Source organism: Numenius arquata, chromosome 19 (assembly GCF_964106895.1).
Source record: "Numenius arquata chromosome 19, bNumArq3.hap1.1, whole genome shotgun sequence".
Lineage (NCBI taxonomy): Eukaryota > Metazoa > Chordata > Aves > Charadriiformes > Scolopacidae > Numenius > Numenius arquata.
This window is the reverse complement of record NC_133594.1, coordinates 10,346,997-10,371,490: the sequence shown is the minus strand read 5'-3', so window position 1 is coordinate 10,371,490 and position 24,494 is coordinate 10,346,997. Positions and strand designations below refer to the sequence as shown.

Here is a 24,494-nt window from a genome sequence, read left to right as displayed (position 1 = left end):
TGTGTGGGAAAGCTAAATTCGGCCTATTAATAGAAAAAAAAATCTGAAGGAATTCCTGTTCTGACAGCTAACCAGCAGCAAACATTGTAGATTTTAGTTTTGATGCTAATTAAGTAATGGCCATTAATCTAAGTAAAATTTTAGTGATACATATAACACTGAGTTTGAACACACAGGGGAAATACTGAGAAGTCTGAGCTGCATCTCAGGTAAATATTCTGCTATGGAGATGGATTTGATTTCCCTCTAATTATCTCCCAGATTAAAATAAATGAAGCATCTAAATGAAAGTGAGTTTTAGAAGTCATCCTGAAGTACTTCATTATCAGGAAAGACTAATAGCTCATAAATTTTTTTAGTTTAATTTTTCCATTTCTTTATGGAGTTTTGATTATTTTTTTCCTCCTTCCTTTCACGTGACACATAATATTGAAAAGCAAGTTAAGTTGCGTAGGATCAGTTTATCATGCCATACATATCTCTTAATTTTTCCAACACAATTCCAGTCTTTACGTGCACCAATCGCTAGTAATTATCTTGGCACTGCCAATAATTAGTCATTGAAAATCTGCAGTAATACAAGTTCAAATAAACATACTTAAATATACTTAGTGGCTGTTGTTCCACAGTGTGACTGATCTTTTCTTAGTTTTAAGAATTTGTCCTGGCCGTTTAAGTATTGAGGTATGTGCTTAACATTTTGTGCACGTAACATGTTTAAACAGAAACTTCAAATTCATGCGAAGGTTTTTATTTTTTATTTTTAATAGAGGAAGTATCTTCTGTTGTAGAGCTGAGGGAAGGCTTTGTGTTACTCTGTGATGCAAAGAACATAAGGAATTAAAATGAATAAAAAGTGATACAGGCCCATGTGAGGTTTTGGGAGAGATGGGCAGGACGGGAACTGCACAGTGCCTGCTTCTCCCTGATGTTGGGCAATCCCCCCTGGACAAATCCTGCATACCTCATACATCTCTGCATGTTGAGATCCTGAAGGCACCAGGTATCCCTATAAAAGTCATATCCTGCTTTTATATTCATTTCCTTGCTGCTTTGGAATCCTCTACGCCAGCACAATTGTGGCGTAAGTCCGATGACAGCAGTTTCCAAGTACCTATTGAGAGATAGATTTGGAGCCACGCACGGCTCTGCAGGGTGAACCCAGAGGGTGAGTGGTGTCTGGCTCTGCCTGACCACGTACAGCCTGGGTAACCCTTTCTGAAATTAAAGGCAGCAGCTAATCAACTATGTGTCGTGTATTTTATTTTACTTCCTTGCTCTTCTTAAAAAAAAAAAAAAATTCCAGCTAAAAGTGCATGGTTAAAAAAGAGGGTCCTGATTTCTCACCCTCCCCAGTGGAATTTTGCAGGAGCCAAAATGTAGTACGTTTTTTGCCGTAGCTTTTGTTCCTAGACTAGTCCTATTTTCCTTAGGCATCCTTAATTTGCAACTCAAGTTTCACTCATAATTAAGAAATTAAGATGTCTAATAAAATAATACAGGAGATGGTAACTCTTTGCTTTTGTTTGTGTGGCAGTGCTGGTCTCCTGGATTTTTAAGGCTTAAGCAGATCATTGCAATCATCCAGGCTGATGACATGCTGGAACAAACACAATCGTTTGTGGCTGAGCTGTTTTCCTGGAAAGACGGAATTTTAAACTCCTCTGTAAATCTGTTAGATGTTATCAAACTAAGCTTACTTTCTTCTAGCATTACTACAGAGGGAATTCAGGGGGTAGTGATGGCCAGCAATCTTGATTTCTGTTCTGAACATCTGTCACTGCTAATTTTGGAATTATTATTGTGTTTTTTCCAGCTTACATTTTTTTCAGCAATGGTAACTCTTTTGACTTGAATTTATCATCTAGTGAAGACCTTCAGTACCAGATTAGCCAGTTGGTCACTGTATCATCAGGAGGGAGCTTCCCTCCTGAAGTGAGAAATCTAATGTAAAAAAAAGAAATAGAGGGGGAGGAAATGTACTTTCTTTTTCCTTAACATATTCAAAGCATCGTGCATAGCAGGGGTGGCACGTGTCCCTTCAGAGGATCACAGTTTTATCCAGGTCTGTCATAGGCAACGTGGTTGGAAGGCTGGGCTACACCCGACTGGAAGAGTGAAATCCCCATCGCGTACCGGTACAGGGTAAAGGGGCCGAACTGTGCTCCATAGTGTTCCTGTAAAGAAATTTGGATAAAGCTTGTGTGGCACTAACTTCGCTGTGGATTTACTTGTGCAGCAGAGGTGCTGTTCCCAGCCTGCTGAAGGTGGGAGAAGACTTCAGCTAAAGGAAATCTGCACAATCAAATGAATGGTCTAATGACACCGAACAACATTTAAAGTAAATCAACGTTACTTATGTAAACAGCCGTTTAATTAAGATAATCACTGATGCAAATCATTGTTTACGTTGTGCCTCCAACAGAAAATCCATTTTAAAATGGCTTTGCAAACTTCTGGGAATTTTTGTGCCTAATTTTGAATCTTTATAGTAGCAAAAGGTTTTAGTTTCAGTGTTTGATTAGTTATTAGCAATTTATTCTTCTTAAAATTGAATTAGATTTGAGGAGAAAAAAGGAGTCTGGGTCTTGTATGCAAATGCTGTGTATTCTCCACTGGATGTTAGAGGTAAACTATTTGACTGGTGGCATAATTGCAAGCCGTGAGTATCATTTGGAGCAGGTCTGCTCTAAATGTCTTAGGAAGATCATTGATATCATCTCATCAGTGCTAATGACCTGCTTTCCTGTCCTGTCAAAAATATTTGTGCCCTAGTTTATTAATGCTAATTAATCCAGCAATAATAAGAGACTTCTTTATATTTTTGTTGCTGTTGTTTCTTCTGTGTCCCAGTATGATCTCTTGCATTTACATGCCTAGTTTCTTACATATTTCAAGGCAGAAAATCAGCATTTCATTCTTTGGACAAAGAAAGCATAGTATTATGATATGCTTGTCATTAGAAATATGAGTTGCTCATGGAATAAAATCTGCTTTTTACTTGCTAGAGATGATGAAGGTGCAGCCCCCAAAGTAATATAATGACTTTTATTCAGCACTGAAATAGCCATTGACAGAAGAAAGAATTGAAACACTTTGGAAATGAAATGTAATTTAATCTATGGCTGTTACAAAAACAATCAATTCATTGTGCCGACAGAAGTGGGTGCTTTTGGTTTATTACCTATTTTGGTATTGCTGTTTCATTGCTAGTTTATCTTTTCTTGGGTGCTATTCTCTGTACGTACCACTTCAGTGTTTTTCTATTTGAATTCAGCCTTGAAATTTATTTGTGATGTTCTGATTATTTTTTTTCTTCTTTTAAAATATGTCAGGTACAATTCTCTTCTCTGGATTCTGTGGCTCCAGCAAATGTCAAATACGATTAACTAATTTTTCTGAGCAGGAGGAACCCCAATGTGGTCTCTCTCAAATTTTTGCAAGATCAGCATGCGAACCCTGGCTAATGTCACTCTGCTCGGAGAGCGCCCTGTAAATATTAATGTGTGTCAGTTTGACTTTTCATCTCTCAGTGCTATGTAGTTAGGAAGAAATTCCAGCCAAGGTTTTGTAGAACTTACTACACAAAAGATCTTGCTCTTTTCTTGCACAAAACAAGATGGTTTATTTTTTTTTTCTCTGTGCGGATGGCACATCTTTCTCACTTTAAATGATTTCTTTCTCTGATACAGGACAAAATTAATGGTTTCTGGGAGGTGAATATGTGATCTGTGTTAAATGAAAACATGAATTAATTTCTGGACATTCCACTCATGTACTTTCCATCTTACATGTAACTTATGTTGAAGTGGCAGCTCCTTCAGCGCTGGGCTCGTGACCCGTGGGTCCATCCCTCCCTACTAACCTGCAGGAGGGATATGGCCTTTACCGAAACAGGCCTTTCAGTAATGTTTCTCTTCTCTATGTTTCAAAGGCATTTTCCAAGTTCTAATGCTATTCTTAATTTTTTGATATCAAGGAGCAATTTTGTACTTCCTTAGACAGGAAAAAAAACCTGCGCAGCTGAATTCCATTTATTTTCCAGATTCTTTTTTTTTTATTCAGTTTCATAACCTCCCCTCATGTTTGTGTCATATTTAATGGAAATATGAAAATATACTGTGCAGAAATGTCTCGAGAGTAGGATTGTCCCAGATTTTGATGATGATAAAGTAATTCTTGCCATTGATTACTGTGTTTATCTCGCTATCCATATTCTAAGGTTATGATTGTGTGGCAGAGGTGGTTCAAGAGGGTCAGAAACTCAGTGTGTAAACATATGGAGAGACGGAGTGGGAGAATTCTGGTGTCGCAGCTATCACTGATCAGGAAATAATGACTGTTCTTCAGCCTTGTTGTAATGTTTCTTAGTTTCCACTTCTGTGGGTGACTGTATTATGTTTCTCAGGGATTCATTACTCAGGGCTGTCAGTGTCTTTTGCATTATATGGGGTGAGTTTAGTGCTTATAAAAATAAGCATGTCATAAACCTAGCTCAGGTAGCATCAGCATTTTGCTTTCCATTTGCTAATTGACTTTATGAGCTGACTGCTGGAGCTTTAGGTTGATTCCTGTATCCCTTTGCTATCACTTGGAAGTCTGGTCAGGTTTTCAGCTATTCAGATGCTTCTCGAGCACCACCTCTTCATTCCAAGCCTTATTTCTGCCGGAGAGTGTATAAACTCGTATGTGTGGCTTTCTGGAGATTGATCTCTCTACTGCGGTTCATTTTGGAGGCTGACACAATTTTTTTCTCCATCAGTCAAAATGACCCAGCATTCATATTCAGGATCATTCTGCCAAAGCCCTTTGAAAGTACATTGAATTAGACCCTTTCTCTTTCCTAGAGGGCTTTTTGGTTTATTCCTTCATCAGGCAATCTGCCAACTCCAGTATCAATTCTTGTCTGTTACATTAGCCCATGCGGCTTTGGATGAGTTAGACATGTGAGGGAGACTTTTAAATGTGATGTTTGTCAATGTTACTTCAGTTCAGATTAGTGAAACGTTAAGTTTGTTTTTTCTGTAGTTGGGGAGTATTTATTTCTACTGCAGTTTCTCATCCTGCTCAAGAAAAACTAACCTCGACTACTCCGTTCAGTCTTGTGAAGCAAATGTAGGTGCCTTGATCTTTGCCATCTGTTCTTGCTTTTGCAATTATTTATCTGCTTCATCCTGAAGAGCTTTTAACCTTTCTCCTATTGATTAGGACAGGCCCTGTTGGAAATTCTACGAACTACATGAGGGGAGGGGACGGATCTGGTAGTGCTTGACTCACTGAATAGTTCTGTGTTGGTTTTAAGAGCCACTTAGAGGAAAGCGCCACAAAAGTGTTCACAAGAGAAAATACAATACTGAGTACAGAAGAGTGGCAAATAATTTGAACATGCTGTGGCACAGTCCTAACTTAGAAAAGAAAAGAAAGTCTCCTGATAGAAAGAAGGGCAGATCTTTTAGTTTATAAGTGGCTGTATTTCACATGTAATCCAAAATGTTTTCATTGACTAAAAATGAATAAATACATGAGCAATAATAATGTTTCATAAAAAATAGCTAAAACCATAGCCCTAGCACAGATACAGTAGGAATTCAGTAATTCACGTCAATGTTTTTCTTCATCAAACCATTACAGGAGAAGCTGGTTTTGTGAAAAAAACCTCTGGACTAGGACATAAAAGATGCAATTTCTGTTCCGGATTCAGCCAGTTTACTCAGTGACCTTTAGACAAAACATTTTCTTTCTGCTACCACTTTCATTCTGTGAAAAGAGGATGATGCTTTGCTTCCCCCATGCGTTGCCAGGCTTTTGAAATTAATAGCGTGCAGGATAGGGCCTGTTACTATGCTTAGTAGTAGTATGAGGTCAGTTTATGTATTGTTGTTATATAAAAATATTACAGAAGAGCTTCAGTTTTCTTCTCTGGAAGACTCTAGGTCCAATTCTGCACCCTTCAGTAAGTATCCCTGGTGGTTACTAACTCTTGCAGAGTGTTACTCACACTTTGCTAACCTGGTTATCGTTAGTGATCTCTTTATCTTTTACTTTCTCCCATACAGAGTGCCTGGAGTCACTGCGTTTTCTGCACAATATCATAACTTGGTGCATGGTGTGCTATTTGAATATTCAGGACATTAGGATTTTTGAAAGGGTTTTTCTCAATGTCATTCTTTGGTGGTGTTTTCATCTTTCTTCTCATTTTTACAGTCCTTTGCTAATAAAATAGGGAACTCGTGTGCATTCCAATGATATTCCATAAACACAGCACTAAATAACCCCATGCTTGCCAACAGATTCATTTACGATTATTCCCATTTTAACCTTCACCAGTGCAAAAAGTGCTGTTATTCATAATCCAGTTTTTCAATTTGGTCTGTTTGCTCATATGTTGTATTCTAAGCACTAACGTCTTGAATGCAAAGACTGTATTTTAACTTCCATATAGAGTGAATTGTCTTATTTTGAATCTTTTGAAATGACCCCGTGTTGAGGGGCAGCTGGAAGTGCTTAGAAGGTACTAAGCCAGCGAGCTGATGACAGGCCCAGTTCATTTAAAAAATTTTAATGGACAAGAATTGATACGGGTTGCAGAATTCTAAAAGGTTTCATTTTCAGCGCTGTGAAATTAATTGGTCCAAACCTGTGGTGTGCTTCTGCAGTAATTGGCATGCTGCAGTGCCCTTAGCTCCCGTGTGAACCCAAGGCTGGTTTTATGTTATCAAATTGCAAATGGAGACCAGTTTATCCAATTAGACTTGAATCGCAGTGTTTTGAGATGCAGCTAATCTAATTACATTTTTATTGACGTCTCTTTTCTTTCTTTTTGCTCTCTCAAATTTCTAGTGAGCAATAGAGGAAGGATTGAAAATTAAGCTGAGCAATGTGACCTGTCAAGAGCATTTCCATAAAATCTGAACTTTCCAAACATTCAAATATATCAAAACGTGCTATAGCAATTACTTCTCTTAGATATTCACACTGTTACTACATTTTAAGTTGATCATTAAAAAGTCTTCTTGCTTTCTTTTCTCTTAACGATGATTTTTAAATGAAAAGAAAACCTTTGTGATAAAATACAGAGACAAGGAAGGTTTTATCAACATATGTCCCTTTCCTCTGGTCTTTGTAGTGCAGCCGGAGAAGTTGCTGTGATCTTCAAGGGCTGCCCAAGAAGAGGGAGGTCAGGAATAAAGCGGGGTGGCTGCTTCCTCTCCTTCCAAATGGCATAAAAAGGAACGTGGAGGCTGTGGGTCTAAATACATCTTTGAATTCAGTTATTTAATTAGAGATTTTAAGTGAGTCTTATTGGTGATAGAATCTGGCTTAAGGCAGGCTGTGTTTTGCATCCCTCAGAAGCAGCAGAAATGACTGGGACAAGAGGAGTCCCAGTGACTTTCCTGAGCTGGAATAAAGAACTCGATGGCCAGGCTCCCCGCGCCCGGCGGCTGCTCCAGCCCCGTTCCCTGATAGCACAGATCTTGGAGCTCCTTTGGTGTCCGCTCCTGCTTTCACTGAATTCAAACAAAGCAAGCTGCTTTTGTGTTGTGTTGGTTTGTTTTGTTGTTTTTCTTTTTTTTCTTTTTTTTTTTTTTAAACAAACTCAGCAATACTTCAAAGTGTCCCTGGGAGCTTTGTTGCATTACAGGTATTTGCTGGATCCAGGCGTTGCTGATGGCAAGCTTCAGCTGAAACCAGTGAAAATTCAAATTAAGCATTGTTGGAACTTTGCTTAGGTTACACTGGATAGGATGTAAAACAAATAGCAATTTTGGCCTTATTCATCAAGTACTTAAATGCATACTTAAGAGTTGTGTGGAGTTAGCTCTCTGTACCTTTGAGAGAATGAAATTGCTGTAGTTGTTAAGGCCATTCACCTTTTCCTTTTAGCTTAGAGGTAAACTGGCTTGCAAAAATAATAAGGTAGAGAGTCCTTGATGATTTTAGATGTTATTTCCACTATTCAGGGCTTCTCGTATGTAGCCTTCAAGGCTGACGTCTTTTCAGCCTGAAAGGAATTAGTGGTTTTGTGTTGAACAAGGGCTTAATTTCCAACTGGTTTTCAATACTTGGCTCAGGTTGTTTTGGGCTTCTCTGCCTCAGTGACCCAGGCATCCATCCAGCCCGGAAAGTGCCACACATTTTGTCAAAGAGTGTTAATCTGGACTAACTCTTAAGTGGAAAAACTGTCATGTAGTAAAAGCTGAACAAATGTAATTGTGCCCCGTGAATCCACTGAAGAGAGTTCCAGGGCAGAGGAGAGCAGTGTCTGACGGGAAAACAGCCTGTTCAGCAACACTCTGCATAAGGAAGTAACTTTCTGCTTATAAAATTGATGTAATTGAAATCTAATTTGTTCCTTGTATGGGGAAAGAAAGTAAGTTTATTCTCTGTCTTCTGTACTCATTCTACAAATGCCCTCTCTTCTCTTCCTCTGCTGGGCTGCATCAATCACAGCCTGTCCAGTGCAAAAAAAGAAGAGAAAAATAAGCATTTGTTTCCTTTGTTATGGAAACTGCCTAATTTTTTTAAGTACTTTTTAAAGAGGTAGTTCTACATCTTTTTTCCTTTGGATTTGCTATAATTTTCTTTTTGCTTTTCAGTACAAGAAAGCTGTTGTGGATTGAAGTTAAAAGCTCTTTCTTTCTCTCTGTCTTAAAGCATGGGGCAGAGGCAGCGTCTGCCTCGTCTGTCCAAGTGGGTTCACTGAATTTGCATGTTCATACAGGGAAGGTGATTAGCAGTTAGGCTTGAGTGCAAATTGTTTTTTTCCTGACACTTCAGTATGCTAATCATTTGAGCTGAGTTTCTGCTATCAGCAAAATAATCTTCACCTCTACTACCCTCTAGCTTGCCAACATAATCTAGTTTTTGGGTGGTGTCTTGGTTTGCTGCAGGAGTGTTTCAGCTGCACTCTTCAGTACACAGCTTTGTCATGGCTTTTGCATATGGCACAATTTCCATTATTAACCTGCAGTTAAATACCTCTCGAAGAAAATTTGATTTTCAGAATGTTAGTTTAATTGCCTTGTCTAAAATTAAGGATATTTACTTAATTTGATGTTTTCCCCCTCTTACCTTCTTGCTTGTGCTGCACAGAAGCAACTCTGCTTTTAAATTAATATTTCCAGTTGGTCTAGGAACTTCTAATTTTCTGTAATCTTTCTGATACTAAATTACTTCCCACCAGAGAGTTTTCATAAAGTAAGTGTACACATATTTATATAGATAAAGATAAATTGTAGTGTATATAGTGTTTCTTTGTGTATATATGTTAGTATATACAGCATGCCTATGTGTATCTTTGTATAATGTATAAAAATGTCTTATTTGGTACCTGTCTCCTTGCCATCCTTACAATCTGTATGTTATGTTTACCTAAAACTCCGACCAACTGTGATAGTTTTGATTGCATGAAATCTGTGGGGTGAGCCTTGAATGCCTTGTCTTGCTTTCCAGTATATCTTGGTAAATTCTTCATGTGGCTGCTGAGCTGCAGTATGTACTTTATGTTCTCTCAGGAATGGCACAGCCCATGAACAAATTGATTTAAAAAAATAAGATTTCATGCAACCTAGATGATGTTATAACAAATCGATCAGCCAAGGGCATACTAAGGTACATCACCTTACTAATAAAAGAAACAAATCATTTCTGTGGAGTAGGGCTCCTGGGCCACATAGCGGTGTTTTATTAAGGTAACAGTAAAATGGAATAAATTAATGCCTAGGCATGGATTTTATCCCTGAATACCAGTACAAGGTTCTTACATGCACATGCCTTCTAAGAATTATTTAGTATTTAGATGCCATCCAGAGGGACCTGGACAGGCTTGAGAGATGGGCTCGTGCAAATCGCATGAAGTTCAACCAGGCCAAGTGCAGGGTCCTGCACCTGGGACGTGGCAATCCCAGGCACAAATACAGGTTGGGCGGAGAATGGCTGGAGAGCAGCCCTGAGGAGAAGGACTTGGGGGTGTTGGTGGATGAGAAGCTCAACATGAGCCGACAGTGCGCACTGGCAGCCCAGAAAGCCAACCGGATCCTGGGCTGCATCAAGAGCAGTGTGGCCAGCAGGTCGTGGGAGGTGATCTACCCCTCTACTCTGTGCTCGTGAGACCCCACCTGGAATACTGTGTCCAGCTTTGGAGTCCTCAACACAGGAAGGACATGGACCTGTTGGAACGGGTCCAGCAGAGGGCCACAAAGATGATCAGAGGGATGGAGCACCTCTCCTATGAAGACAGGCCGAGAGAGCTGGGGTTGTTCAGCCTGGAGAAGAGAAGGCTCCGGGGAGACCTCATAGCAGCCTTCCAATATCTGAAGGGAGCCTCCAGGAGAGCCGGAGAGGGACTCTTTGTCAGGAGATGTAGTGACAGGACAAGGGGTAATGGTTTTAAATTGGAAGAGGGGAGATTTAGACTAGATATTAGAAGTAAATTCTTTACTGTAAGGGTAGTGAAGCACTGGAACAGGTTGCCCAGGGAAGTTGTGGCTGCCCCATCCCTGGAAGTGTTTAAGGCCAGGCTGGATGGGGCTTTGAGCAACCTGTTCTAGTGGAGGTGTCCCTGCCCACGGCAGGGGGGTTGGAACTCAATGATCTTTAAGGTCCCTTCCAACTCTAACCATTCTGTGATTCTATGATTCTATGTCATGGTTAAGAATGGGAGAACTCATAGCACATAGTTGTCAATCTTGGTGCGGCTGTGAATTATGGAGCAAATTTAATGGTCTAATTACCCCACATTTCATTTGTGTATTTTCATTTGATGCAAACCATTATTTCCCTGTACGAAAGCCCAAGTTTGGTACTGTTAGTTTGAACAAAATACACTCTATTCTTTTTGTATGACAAACTAAAGTAACTGATAGTACTTTCCATTGACTGCAAAGTGTCTCAGCTGTCAGGTTTCACTGGCTTGGATGCATGGTTTGGGGTGAGCACTGAAAAAAGTCAGCTCGATTCTATCATTAATTGGAATTTTAATGGAAGCAATTTTTTCCTGCATGATTTTTAGATATTTCTAAATATTAAGAATGAGATAGTACTGTTTGAATGAGGTTATCATATTCTTTTCAGTCTGAAGAGTTTCTTTGTCTTGAAAAGCCTTCTTGCTTCTAAAAGTTGTGAGTAAACCTGTTAAGATTCTTGGAGGAAGATGGAAGGGATCCTGTTTTGCATTGCAAATTCAGTTTTGCTGATTTTCACATGAGGTCATTAATTTTTTTTTCAACTGAAGTTGCTGAGATCTTAATTCTTTTTCATCCTTTAAAATAAGATAAAGAATCACTAGGTTTTGCTGTACCCAAATAACCTCTGAAGTAGGATATCGAGATATAAGGTAGGGTCTTTTTCCTTCCTAAGAAAATCTCAAAACCAAAGGGATTAGAGATTTGGTAGTTCCTGAACAAGTATGTCCTGTAAAATGTAGGTTGTATGATGATCCTTAGAGGACATGCAAAATCAGCCTGAAGGACCACAGAAGTAGAAGACAGGGAGATGTGAACAAGAGAGATTCCCTGAGATGAAACCTGGTGGAATAAGGAAGTGTAAGAATTTCCTGTTGGAATTGGAAGTTTACACATGGACATTTAACTGGAAATTGTTCCTTAGACTAACTGGGTGGTTAGAAAGCGCCAGAGTTTAAATGCAGGTTCCTATTCTGTAAAGCAAACTGTACGGTGCTTTCTCGGGACGTATTTAAGCACGTTCCCTGCTCCAGGCGCTGTTCTGAGTTGGTGTGGTGTGGTGTTACGTGTGTGTTCACTGCTCCCCAACTGCAGCCTGGCTTTAGGGGAGCAGGTCTCTCTGTGCCCCCTTTTCCCTGCTCATTGGGGGGTCATCTCTGCCGGGGGGGTCCAGTCGGGGCTGTGGAACAAGTGTGTCAGAGAACAGAGCCATGAAATAGGGCCAGCTTCTACCGCCAAGATTTTAAAAGTGTTCCACTACTTTACTGGAGAGAAAAATCCATAATTTATACTAACGATTTAATATAAAGATATATAAGTAATGAGATTTTTGAGGTCGTTTTTAGCATAACAAGGGGGTTTTAGGCCTGAGGAAATCACAGCAGCGCATGTCAGACATTCGTACAAGACACTGGATACAGTTTTGGAATGTAAATATTCCTGCACTCCTTTAATACATTCCCAGCGTTACTGGTTACCGTGTAAATGCTGGTTATTCCAGGGAGATTTATTTGGGCAGCGATGGGCACTATCTTATCTCTTTTCAGGTACAGCTTTAGATTAAGTGCTCAAACCTGCAGTTTTGGTTTTGTTTCTTCTTTTGCTATTTGACTTCCATTCACCTTGTAGGTCTTCCTCCTCCCATTCTCTGTTGCTTTGAACTTCTATAGATTTTTCCAGTGTGTGATAGTATTGCCGGCTCCTTTGTAGTACTCTGGTAGCTGCTTTCCTCTCTGGAAGGTCACTTTAAAATAACATGGATAAACATGCCAGCTGGAAATACCAATTTGTTTGTTTGTTTGTTTGTTTGATTGATTTCCTTCTACAGGAATGCTGTGATTTGTTGGGACGAAGTTGAAAATGATATCTTTTCCTGGCAACATATTTACTTTTCAAGACTTTTTTTCCTGTTGTAACTGTAGGGTTACATTTGTTTTGCTAGCATTTGGTCTTAAATAGACATGGAATGAGAAGTGAAGGAAAAATGGAGGTTATTTCTCTGATTTTTTTGCAGGAGCTTCATTATTCTCATCAGCTTCAGGCCATCAGAAAGTTACGTGTTCCCAGATACTGCACATAATGAGTATGAATATTAGATCATAACCATCTCTGAGAATGGTTTGCTTATTCCCCTGTTTGTACTCACATAATAACGGCGCGGGAGTGCAGGGGAGGTTTTGAAGGGACAGCAAAATGAAATGCTTGGGATTTTGGCTTGACTTAAGCACATGCATTGAGCAGAAAAATAACATTTTTCCCTCTTACAGATATCCTTCAGGTGTCAGTTCTGTAGGATCCTGGTTTTATTACATCAATCACAAGCAGCTTAAGGCTTCCAAAAACATAGTCACAGACAGATGTTGAGCCTGTCTGGGGATTAGAAATATCCTCTTCCATTAAGTATAAATTAACTTAATCACCAGGTATGAAAGATAAGCAGCATAAACATCATTCCCTGAAGCTTTCATTAAAATTAAAATTCTATTTAAAACTAGGCTCGTATTTTCTATGACTTGATCCCCCTTCAAAGAGATCATATCTGCTGTAAATTTTTACAGTGACAGAGTGACAGAAATTAATGTATTGGGGGCAGTGACGTTTTCTATAATTTAACTTCTGCTGCTAGTCATCTTTTAGCAGGAGAGATGATTGGCTTATTTTTAAGTAATAATTGGTCTCTAGTCTCTGAAAAAATTAGAAAGCAATAAAACTGCCTAGCACCCAGTTGCCACCAAATGAAAGCAAGGAGCCACATGATTTAACAGTAGTGTAATCATCAGCACTGGTATTTTGTGTATGTAGAGTTCACCTGCTTTAATGGGAGGATTACGGCTGATAAAATGCAATTGTGCTGCTGCTTCCGACTCCCTTGGATGAGAGGGTAAAGCGCCTTTTCTACCCTGGCATAATCGTCACTGCTTTCTAAGAATAATTTCCACATGAGAAGAAATACCATGGGGTTTAGGTTTTTTTCTGTTCTACTGTAAGACACTTGGTGGTCTAATTTAATGTTGGTTTCAGTATATTACCAGGCTTTACAACTGGTTTGGCTTTGCAGTATCCTGTATTACTGTTTTTAAGGCACACTTTTCTAAAGAAACAAAGGGAAACTGGAGAAATAATGAGGCACGTAAGTACCTTAAAAGCAAATAGTGAACACAAGTAAATCTACTAGGAGTAATAAAAGCTACCTCCACAAAAAATAAAGTATCGGGGACCATATTTAATGATCTTTGTTCTATAATAACTTTTTGCTACAGTGGAGCAGAGTCCTTCAATGTGGGTTTTGCACTGCTTATGCAGTATTTCATTATAGTAATGCCATATTTTCTGCGGCATTCAAATAGATGACAAGTAATAGCATAAGCATTCACTGCTTCTGTTACATTAAAAGTAATAAATCTTTAGCGAATGCAGGCCGATATTACCATTATTCTTAAAAAGAGAAAGTTGGAAATAAAGAATCTCAATGAATAATTAGGAATTTTTTTCAGCACATTGCACCTGAGACTCCTCAAATGTATCTCTTCACTTTAATGATTTAAACTGTGCATTAGGAAGAAATAAAAACAGAGGTCAAGTGCAGGTGGTAGATCCAGCTGGATGTTTATCCCAGGGGTGCAGTTTCTGCTTCGTGTCTCTAAAGGGTGTCTCTGGACTGGTTCCTGTTAGCTCGTCTTAGGTTTCCAGTTTGAAGTGGAGGCTCTCGGCTCCTCTGCTTATGATGGGAAAATGCCAATAATATTCTCACCCGTCCCTTTGTGTCCTTGCTGTGGAGCAAGTCGGGATCCACGCTCAGTGTCTACATCTTGGAAACACTCATTAACAATGCGTTAAGGCAGCAAAATTTCAGTCTTCTGTTTTCTTTCAAAAGCTATTTAATCTTTAATGAGAAGTGTTTCTTTTTATAATAAATTCACCCGATCTGAAGAGGCGGCCAAACATGCTTCTCGGAGCGGGGACTGATGTCTGTGGAGTTGACAGAGTGCGGTCGGTGGTAAACAAATAACGCTCCTGGGACAGGACACGGCAACCCCCAGCGTGAGGCTGTACCTGAGAGCTGCTGGGGTTGTCGCTGATCACCTGCAGGGGCTTCCAGCACGCTTCCTCAAGAGTCTGATAAATTATTTTGGGTTCGTTAAGCAAATGGCAAAGCGATGGAGCACATTTTAATTTTATCCTTGGCGTCACCTAAAATGTGTTTGCCAACTCTCAGAAATAAACTTGGTGGGCTCTGTTTCTTTCACCCTTCCAGAGGGCGTGCAGTGGTAGCCGGAGTTGGACATGGTCGTGCTCGTGATGAGGTTAAAATCTAAGTGAGGTGATAGAACTACTTTATTTCTCTAATTGAGCTACAGATCCTTTGTTCTTAGAGAAATGAAAAATGTAGCTGCTTCCAGAGGGAGGATCGCTGCTGCGTCTTCCAAATGTATTTGGTATGATGTGAAGTTAGTTGACTGCCAACACCGTGCTGATTACCAATCCTTCTTTTTAGTGTGATTGATTCTGCTCTTTGAAATACGGACTCTTTGCTGTGGTGGCTTTGACTGCCTCAAAGAATTCTCCAAGTGCTGAGTAAACTATATGTAAGCGCAATAATGTTTCTAACATCACTTCAAAAATCTCTTACTCTGTGGGGTTTAATATTCTTGTAATACTTTTATCTTTGTGCAACTTTATTATTATTTTGAAAGGAGGAAATGCCAGTGCTATTGATGTTTTTTCCTTTGCCAGAGGGCGAAGAGGAGATGAATATTCAGTTTCTTCAAGTGAAACTCGCGAGTGGCCGGTACAAACCAAAAGATGCTGATTATTGACACAACACGCAGCCAAAGCGTGCAACTTCCTGCTCTGTGTTAATAAAAGTAATGGGATTAGTTCATAAAGGAAAATTCATGAATGGTTGATAATGCAAAGACACTGTTCTGGCTTTGACTTAGCGTTTCCTAAATGATTGACTCCTGTGGCTGAGCACACAAACACATTCGCAGCGACACACCCCGGTGACAAACACGGATCCGTTCCTTGGGAGGTCCATAAATGGGGGTGATAAATGGGTGGACAGATAGATTTGTCATGCAAAATATTCTCTGCTTTTAACTACGTTAACATGGTCCTTGCTTTGAGACGAGTGGCTCAGCTGAGGGGATAATTATAGCTTCAGAATTCAGAACATAGTATTTTCTTTTATTAGGTAAGCAGTAGTCAGCTGATACAAAAATTGCTTAATTTTTGCTTCTAGCGTTGCCCTAAATGTTAAATATATCAAGTGAGCATTCTTAGAAATATTAATATTGCGGTTCTTACCTAATTTAGCTCTAAATCTGACAGCTAAATTTTATATACAAGTATACAAAATGTTGGGAATTTTGAAGCCTTTAATTAGTAGTCGCAAATTTGTTTGTCTCTTAGCAACTTGTATTTGCATAAAGATTAAGGCTGGTCAGAATGAAAGGGATAAAACAGAGATGGAGGAAACATTAATAAATTAGTAATCATGTATAAAAGATAAGTACTCTTAGATGTCATTTTCCATAAGCTTTATTAAAATTGAAATTCTTTTTTAAAGATGCAGTTAATATTGTCTCCACAGTTGATCATTTCTAAAGAGACATCTGTCGTGAGCCGCAGAATTAGAGAAATTAATGTATTGAGGTCAGACATTACTATGTAAATTAAGCTTTGCTTTTATTCTGTGTGGCAACAGAAGCATTACCTTATATTTGACCTTTCATTCGTTTAGCCTGACTCAGCTGTGTCAGTCAAAACCATTAATTCTAAGGAGCAGCTTTAAAGTGCGGGGCTGAGCTCTCTTCTCCTCCCCTCGCCGGTTGGAAATCCCGTGGGAAAGGAGCTGGTGGAGAAAACCTGGGCAAGTCTCTCTTTCTGGAGATTTGTCTCAGCTTCAGGGTGCTTCTTGGAAGTCACTTTCTGGAGTCGGAGAGAACTGGGTGGTAAATACATATAGGAGTTTTTAGTGACACACTGAATCTGACAGGTAACATTACAAAAATGTGTACTGCTATATTTTCCAATTGAATAAGAATTTAATGGTAGAAATGGAGGTGAAAATCCCCCTTATTTGGTTGTTGTCGCTGGACTCTGAGCTGGATTTCTGCTGTCTGTAGCTGTACGGCCACTGCTGCCGCTGGCCTTTGATGGGGTGACCCTTGGGGAGTTATGTCATCCCCTCGCCCGTATGGTCTGGCCATGGCAGATGGCAGCAAAACACAGGGAAAATGTAACGGCGCGTTGCAAGCGAGCGGAATTCATCGAGCGCCAGGGCGAAAAATATGTTGTGCGCCGTTTCCTTGCAAAAATGTGCAGATCACAGTAAAATTCCGTTTTTATAGACACCGAGGCTGGCTCTTAATATACCTAGCTCGGCAGTTTCTCTTAATTAGTTGTGTTGAGACCACTTGTAGGGGTGCACACAACTGTGTTGAATAGATCTACAGAAAATAAACTTTTATTGAAGTACTGTCTGTGGCAGCAGCGGAGAATTATGCTCTGAATATAGTGAGTGTAAATGCTTGCGGTTAAGGTGAGCGTGCGGAATAGGCAAGTCTATGGATCATTTCGGTTTTACAAGCTCTTGTGCAGATTGGTTTTGGAAAGTCTTGCTTTTATTAAAAGTGCAAAATATGATTTTCGCTTTAAGTCACGTTATATAATCAAATTAATTAAGGTCTTTTGCATTAGAAAAGGAAACTTAAGGAAATCTTAGGCAGGGAAGCTAAAGAGTGAAAACAAATCATGATTGCTTGCATCTTTTAAAGTAAAGCTTTGTATTTTTTTAACTGAAAACATGAATGATGAATGAGTAATGTACAATCCAAAAAGACTCTTGAATTTAGAATGAGAAAGGGTTCAGGGCTTCCAGGCATCATTAAAACAAGAGTTACGTTACAAACAACATAACCTTCTCTCCCACTGAGCAAAAGGTTTCGCATTTGGTCAAGGTCTAGTTCAACTGGCTGAAGATTTGAATTTTTAAATTCATGAACAGACCTTTTAAGATTAAAAATAGAAGCCTGCATGCTTATTGTTTCTTGGCTGTAGGTATTCTCGCTCTTTCGGCAGCCAGAGGGTACTTGATGGCGGTGAAACGACCGTCCAATCTTACCTGAGGAAAACCAAAACTAATAATTTATTACTTTAAGCTTTACTTAACTAATGACAAAAATAACATTATTTTTCTACTTTGCTAGCTGCAACCAAGAGGAACGTTATCAAAGCACTGCATAAGATCTGTATTTGTTTTTAAGGACTTTTATCGGAGTGATCACATTTATAGACATTCAACATCAGTGAATGGAAGTGTGGATACAAAAGAAGTCCCATTATTTTGAAATTTTGTAGCAATACTCTTAGAAGAAGGGATGCTTTGTGACTCGCAGCGTGACCCCCCTCGAGCAGCGATGCCTTGGGACTCACGAGTTCTCAAGCACCAAAAGAGGCTGAACTTGGGTGCTTTTCCCAAAGAACCGCTGCAACGTCTGCTGGCGTTCAAAGTTCATCTGAATGAACCTGGAGCTGGTTTTGGTGCAGGAGATGGTGGTACGAGGGCTGAGGAAATCTGCTGCCTTTTGGAATCCCAGTCGGAAGGTCCAGATTTACTGTGGATTTGACTTAATAATTTTTACAGTGCTGTGGGAGGATAATGACTACGGTGATTGTTATTCTCTGCTGGAACAAAATTTCCTGAAGGACACTAAATCTGCTCAGGAACACAAAAGATCAGCGTAATAAAAGCACTAATTTTTATAGTACCTAGTATGAATTATACTTATTCTTGATGATAGGTACTTAGAAAAATGACTGGAAAGAAAATGAAAACCTGTAAATGCTTAGTGCGTGCCAAATAATTACCTTCGGCTCTCAGACTTTCTGAACTTGGGAGAATAACAATCTTGAATTTTATCTAGGTATGTCAAATGCAGCAAAAAAGTGAAAAAAAAAAAGTCATCCTGAATAAATATGTGACAGTTATTTTGGAACATTGTTATCTTGATCAGCTTTATTTAGGGAATTTGGCAATGACAATGAAGATGAAATAATGTATTTTGACAGTATGCACAGAGGATTTGAAGAAAAAATAATGGGATTGCCCAGAAATTGTCTTCTGAATAGTGCCTGGGTGCCTTTCTGTGAACCGTATCGCTTCTGAATGTATTGTTAGCATTTCTTCTTTGCAAATAGATATTACTGTACTTTTTGTACCTTATTTGTCAGGGAAGGTAAAAGCTTCTAATCGTTATTGGAAAATAAGTTTAAATATCATTAGATTTTACAATCACTAAGCATTTCCCATGAAATATTCCATGAAATTCCATGAAACTCGTCTTTTTTTTCTGCATACCTGTATTTGTTCCGTGCTGATAACACCGATGTGCAGTTACTCCCTGGTGTCTCCTCGCCTGTGCGGAAGAAGTCACCCTGTTACCTTTTGTGAGTTGTAAAGAGCTTTTGAAAGGGAAATGGATATTCTACAGCATCACAACGAATTTGCATTGAGAAAGACAATTTCTGTGGTGGCAAACCCAAAATTTTAATAAAGGAAAGGTTTAGTATAAAACAAAAATTTTAAAACTTACAGAAGAGTTGATTGTGCTCAGCTCCGGTCATGTCAAGGGGAGTTATCAGTTAGTGGTAGCTCTCACAATTAACCTGGTAATGGCACGGCATCTCTCCGGTAATTGTATGTATAGGTGTTTTGTGGCATCAGAGAATGGTCTGATTGTTATCCTTTTAGATACTCCTATGACATGATTTCTGCTTTAAGGGAACCCTAAAGCATTTGTTCTTGGTTTTTCATTATTCTAAAGATCTCATAAATAATTTTTAAAAATCCAGAAAGACAGCGTATGGAATCTTGTAAGAATAAGGCTGATAAAAGATACAATTATTTTGTGTGCTGCAGGTGTCAGACTTTGGAGCATGTGTCGGAGGCAAAGGAAGAGGCGCTGGAGGCAGGACCGGCGGACGGAGGGGAGGGCGAGGGCAGCCGGGGTCCCGAGGCCGGGCTCCCCTCCCTCTGCCTCAAACAAGTCTTCCCCAAGTACGCCAAGCAGTTTAACTACCTGCGACTCGTGGACAGAGTGGCCGCACTGTTTATCCGATTTCTTGGCGTAAAAGGGACAACGAAGTTGGGGCCAACGGGTTTCCGAACGTTTATAAGGTGAGTAAAGTGAAGGTTTCTTAGGAATTGCTTCAAGGAATTGCTTCTTCTTAGGAATTCTTAGGAATTGCTTCTTAGGAATTGCTTCAAGAATTGCTGCTGTCCCTGCGCTTATCTCAACTTCCATTGAATAAAGGCAGGCCCTAACAGTGGCTCACTTTTAGCTTCTAGGCTTAGTAATGCCTTCTAAAGAAACTTCTCCCTGTAAGTTCCATTGAAACATTGGGTATTTTTTTATAAAACAGATATATTTTCCTCATTCCAAGCTCCCAAAATACCCGACCTATGAAACTGTGTCTAGCAGGAACCTGGCGCTCTATTCTACAGCAGATCAGCAATACTTTGGGAGATACTATTTGTGGTCCTAGTCGACATGTCATGTTCCTAGTAAATGGTAGGAATACCATTGTGAAAAGAGACTGGAATTGGGTCACTGGAGATCTGATTGTGCTGGCTGGGGGGGCTGAGCCGCCTGCCCCGGGCCACAGGAAAGCGTTGCCAAATGCCAGTTCCTGACGCGCTGTGCACCCAGGATTTGCATCGTGAAATTGCAACTCGCAATGGCAAGGAACTCAATTTATTTTTTTTCACATACTTTTTATTTGTGAGGGTTTTTTTCATTGTTTTTTATGGATATATCTGCTCTAGTCATGGTACAAATATCTCATTTTCTGTCTTTTATTGACAATGACAAAAGAAATAAGCAGCAGCAGCAGATGTACTCTTAAAATACAGATCCTGTTTCTATGCAGATGCATTTAGCATTCAGGAATGAATATAAACAATTTGATTTATACAAATTACAATATATAGAAAACGACTGAAGGCATCTGCTCTATCCACAGACCAGTACAGGATTGTTTCCAGTTCTGTATTTTCTATTGTTTAGTCCAGCCTTAATTTGGCACTTGTCAGAGAAACACAGAATAAACGCCAACATTGTTTTTTAAGACTATTAAAATAAGTTGCCATATCTCAATGAAATAGTGTTTGCAGTTTCCTAATGCATGTTAAATTAAACTTTGTAGTATTGGCAAATATTTTGTTAATTTTTCCCAGAGGATCTATACCAACTATATGGCCCTTTTTTGAAATGCTGTCGTTACCTCTCATTTCCGAAATAAGATCATGTTTCTAAGATGTGTGCTGTATCGCATTTCAAGAATAAAATAGCACACAAGTGTGATTTTGTGTGTGTGCACGTGTGGGCAAGTGGTTGCCAAGACTAGCCACTCAATTTTAACTAATCAAAATCTGTTCCCCTTAATAATTTCTTCATTCTAAAAGGTAACTAAAAGGGAAATGCTGAATGTGGCTCTAGTCCTTGCTTGGATGTTTTGTGTTAAGGGAGCTCTGCTTAGGCTATTAGAGAGTAAGATTCTTTTAAATTATCCAGGGTTTTTGTTGTTGTTGTTGTTGTTGTTGGGTTTTGTGTAGTTGGGTTTGGGGTGTTTTTTTTCTTTTCTGGCTAGAAATTTTGGCCGGCTCCTTGGCACGGGCACTAGTTCCAGCCAGGCTGCCAGACATCTGGTGGTGCTGGACAGGCAGCTCATTCTCCGCTGATCAGCGCTCCACCGCGGGCTCAGACCACGCAACTCTCACATCTCCTCCATGTGCTTATCACCGAGCGCCCGAGATGCATCCAGAGATGCTGCTGTTTTCCAGGCAGCGTTCAGCAACGCAGAGGGGAAATCTGTTCAGTGCTCAGGCATGAAGAAGTAATTCTGTGCCTGAAAGCTTTCCTCCAGCCCTTTTCAAACAGGATCAGTCAGTCAAATAAAAGAGTATTTCTCTGTGCAAACTCTGCCTCATGTAGATACTCTGTGCAAATTGGTGTTGGGTTTCCCAGTGTTCCAATTGATTCCATTCTGTTACGGCCTCAAAGAGTGCAGGTCATAGCCTGGGAGAAAGCTGTGTGTAATGGTCAACTCGTATTTTTAATTGACGTATTCAGGGTTTTCTCTTTTAACTTTTCCCTTTTCCCTTTTCCCGTCCTTTCCTTTTTCCTGTCCTGTCCTTTTCTTCTTTATTGCAAACCCCAAATAAGCCAGCTAATCTCTAACATGACCCGCTGCCTTTTTGTGGCCGGCAATTGACATGAGATTGCACGTGCAAATCGGATTTAGATGCATCAGAGCGGGTCACTCCCACCTGGAGCCGCTTCTGGCAGAGGCGCTGCCCGCGTGATCGGAACAGGCAGCAGCACGAGGGACACGCAGGAGATGTTGTGTATGTGAAAAATTCAGGGCCTTCACCATTTGAGATACAGACACTGAATCAACACAGGTTTATTTGCTGTCTGCTGTATGTATTAGACTGAGCACGTTACACTGGGTGTGTACATATGACATGGGTAAACTTTTTTCCAATGTTCTCTCAGTTGCTCTTGCAGAATTTGTCCTAACTTGGCAGTTTGAACGTAATCAGAAATTTTTCTTTATTTTATCTGTTTTTAACAGAAACTGCAAACTGAGTAACAGCAATTTTTCAATGGCATCTGTAGATATCTTATATATTGATATCACAAGAAGGTGGAACAGCATGGGAATCGACCACAAGGAATCAGGTAACACTATTTTGTATTTGAAAACTATGGAAGCTGGGTTTTTTGTAGGTTTGGTAGCTCACACACACCTCAAACCTTCATTAAAAATAATGGGAACAAGGTACAGACATCTGAGGCACATACACGTACAGCAAATTCTTCTGTTTAGTTCCATGGCAATTTCCCTTTATCTATAGACTAGATCACTCTGAGTTTTCAATTGATTTATTGGAGCAAGTCTTCTGCAAACCCCCTGCAATTGACATTTATGAAGAAAACCTATTGAAAATGAAGAAAACCTTGTGTAATTTGCTAGAGAAACAACCAGCCAGCCTCGCCGTCAGTAGTGAATTACTTCCCCATCTGCTTTGGTCACGTTTTCAGATCTGAGACAGTAATCTATCTAATAGCCGAGTTCAGGGATTATTTTCTTGCTATATTAATGGCCTAAATACACCATTTAATACATAACTTAATTTCTAAAATTGCTATTACATTTCTATATGAAATTGAGTCCATAAATTTGGCAGCTTTTCTGTAGCTTTTGTAAAATGTTGAATAATTTCAATTGTCGTAATATTTCTGTAACAACAACAAAAATGGTTCCTGACACATATTGGAGCCATTTATAGCAGGGGAACAGCAGTCAGAGTATTCTTGAAATATTCTGTTCCTTGTGGCCATCAAGGAGGATTGTCACGTCTAAATCAGTGTGGGATAAAGAAATCCGTGTGGTATAAACTACATTGCTGGTCACAGAGCTGCAGGCTGGCATCTTCCCAGAAACCGGTTCAAAATATATTTGTATATAAGAAGCTGAACATGGACATCAATGTATATACTCCTGCATCTTTTTTTAAAAATGCTAAAATAGCAGAAGAATCAAAAGTCTGCAAGGTGAGATTGACTTTTGTATTTGTTAACCCACCCCCCTAAAATACATCTGTAGCTCCCTCCTGCATAAACAGCAAGAATCTCAGTGATACACGTAATAATTTGTGAGAGTGTGGTCAGGTTATGACAGCAGTAAATTTATTTGTATGTAACCTTTTTTTTGAATATTTGAACATGCCTCAGAAATGTTAATGAGGCTTATATTTGTATGAAGTAGATAAGTAGTATTTTGTCTTGCTTGAACATAGGGATGCTATAATACTCTCTATAGTCTGTCTATATGAATTCAGATAAGATGAACCAGATGTTTTCTAGCTGTTAAACCACAAAATACTCAACCTTTTCCGTGGGCTTTGCGTTTGCCCCGCTCCTGGCTGTAACCCATGCAGTCACTATTGCTGCTGCTCTAAAACAGCAGCTTCTGACTTTTTTTTCATTAAATGTTTCACAAGTGTCACTTACGGGGGAGAAAGCGTGTGCGCTACCAAAGGTGCTCTCCCTGCCTGCAGCTCGCTGTGACGGATAAAATAATTCACGGAGCTGGCAGCTGCTGCTCCCAGATAACCCAGCAATTCCTTTGCAAGCTGTTTCGCCGCCGAGATCGTAAGCGACCCCAGCTGCAGCCATAGTTGAGAGAAATTATACTTCAGAATGTAATTGTAACATTTTGAAAAGGTGCCTTTTCTGCAGCATCACTAAGCCAACGTTAAGTTAAAAACCCCAAATCTTTCAATGTCTCATCCTAAAATAATCGTCTTAAGTGTACGTTCAAACTGGGAGAGCCGGTTAAAGCACCCACTGCACCTTTTTTTCATTCAGTTGAAATAAAACGAGTGTAGAGTTACTGGGTTTGGCTGAAAAATGGCCTCTTTGCCTTCCCAAGGCAGGCTGAGGATTCAGACCTAGTACAGCCCTTGCGGAAGGAAAGCAACACTTCAAATAAACTCACTTCTGTGATAAGGTGATACTTGGCAATGGGGTTATCTTTATAGTGTTACGGACTGAAATGCCATATTGTTTCAGTAGGTCTACATTTGAACTTTTGTTTTAGGTCTATCTCTAAAAATACAAGGTTTAAATGACCCAATTCAGGTGCCGATATAAACTCGTTTTTCTCTCTGGATGGATTGTTTTCCTTGAAGCTCAGTATGTTACTGTGTGTCTGATTCTGTTTCGACTTAATATTTGAGGC

General features: G+C 39.6%; 1 protein-coding gene across 1 annotated transcript in view; it reads left to right on the top strand.

Moving 5' to 3' along the window:
• TTLL11 (tubulin tyrosine ligase like 11) overlaps positions 1 to 24,494 on the top strand; it is a 47,645-nt gene that overhangs the window by 20,662 nt on the left and 2,489 nt on the right. Inside the window, exons 7-8 of the mRNA XM_074161259.1 lie at positions 19,606 to 19,863; positions 22,323 to 22,429. Of these exons, the coding sequence (XP_074017360.1) occupies positions 19,606 to 19,863; positions 22,323 to 22,429 (365 nt within the window). The remainder of the gene's footprint in view (positions 1 to 19,605; positions 19,864 to 22,322; positions 22,430 to 24,494) is intronic.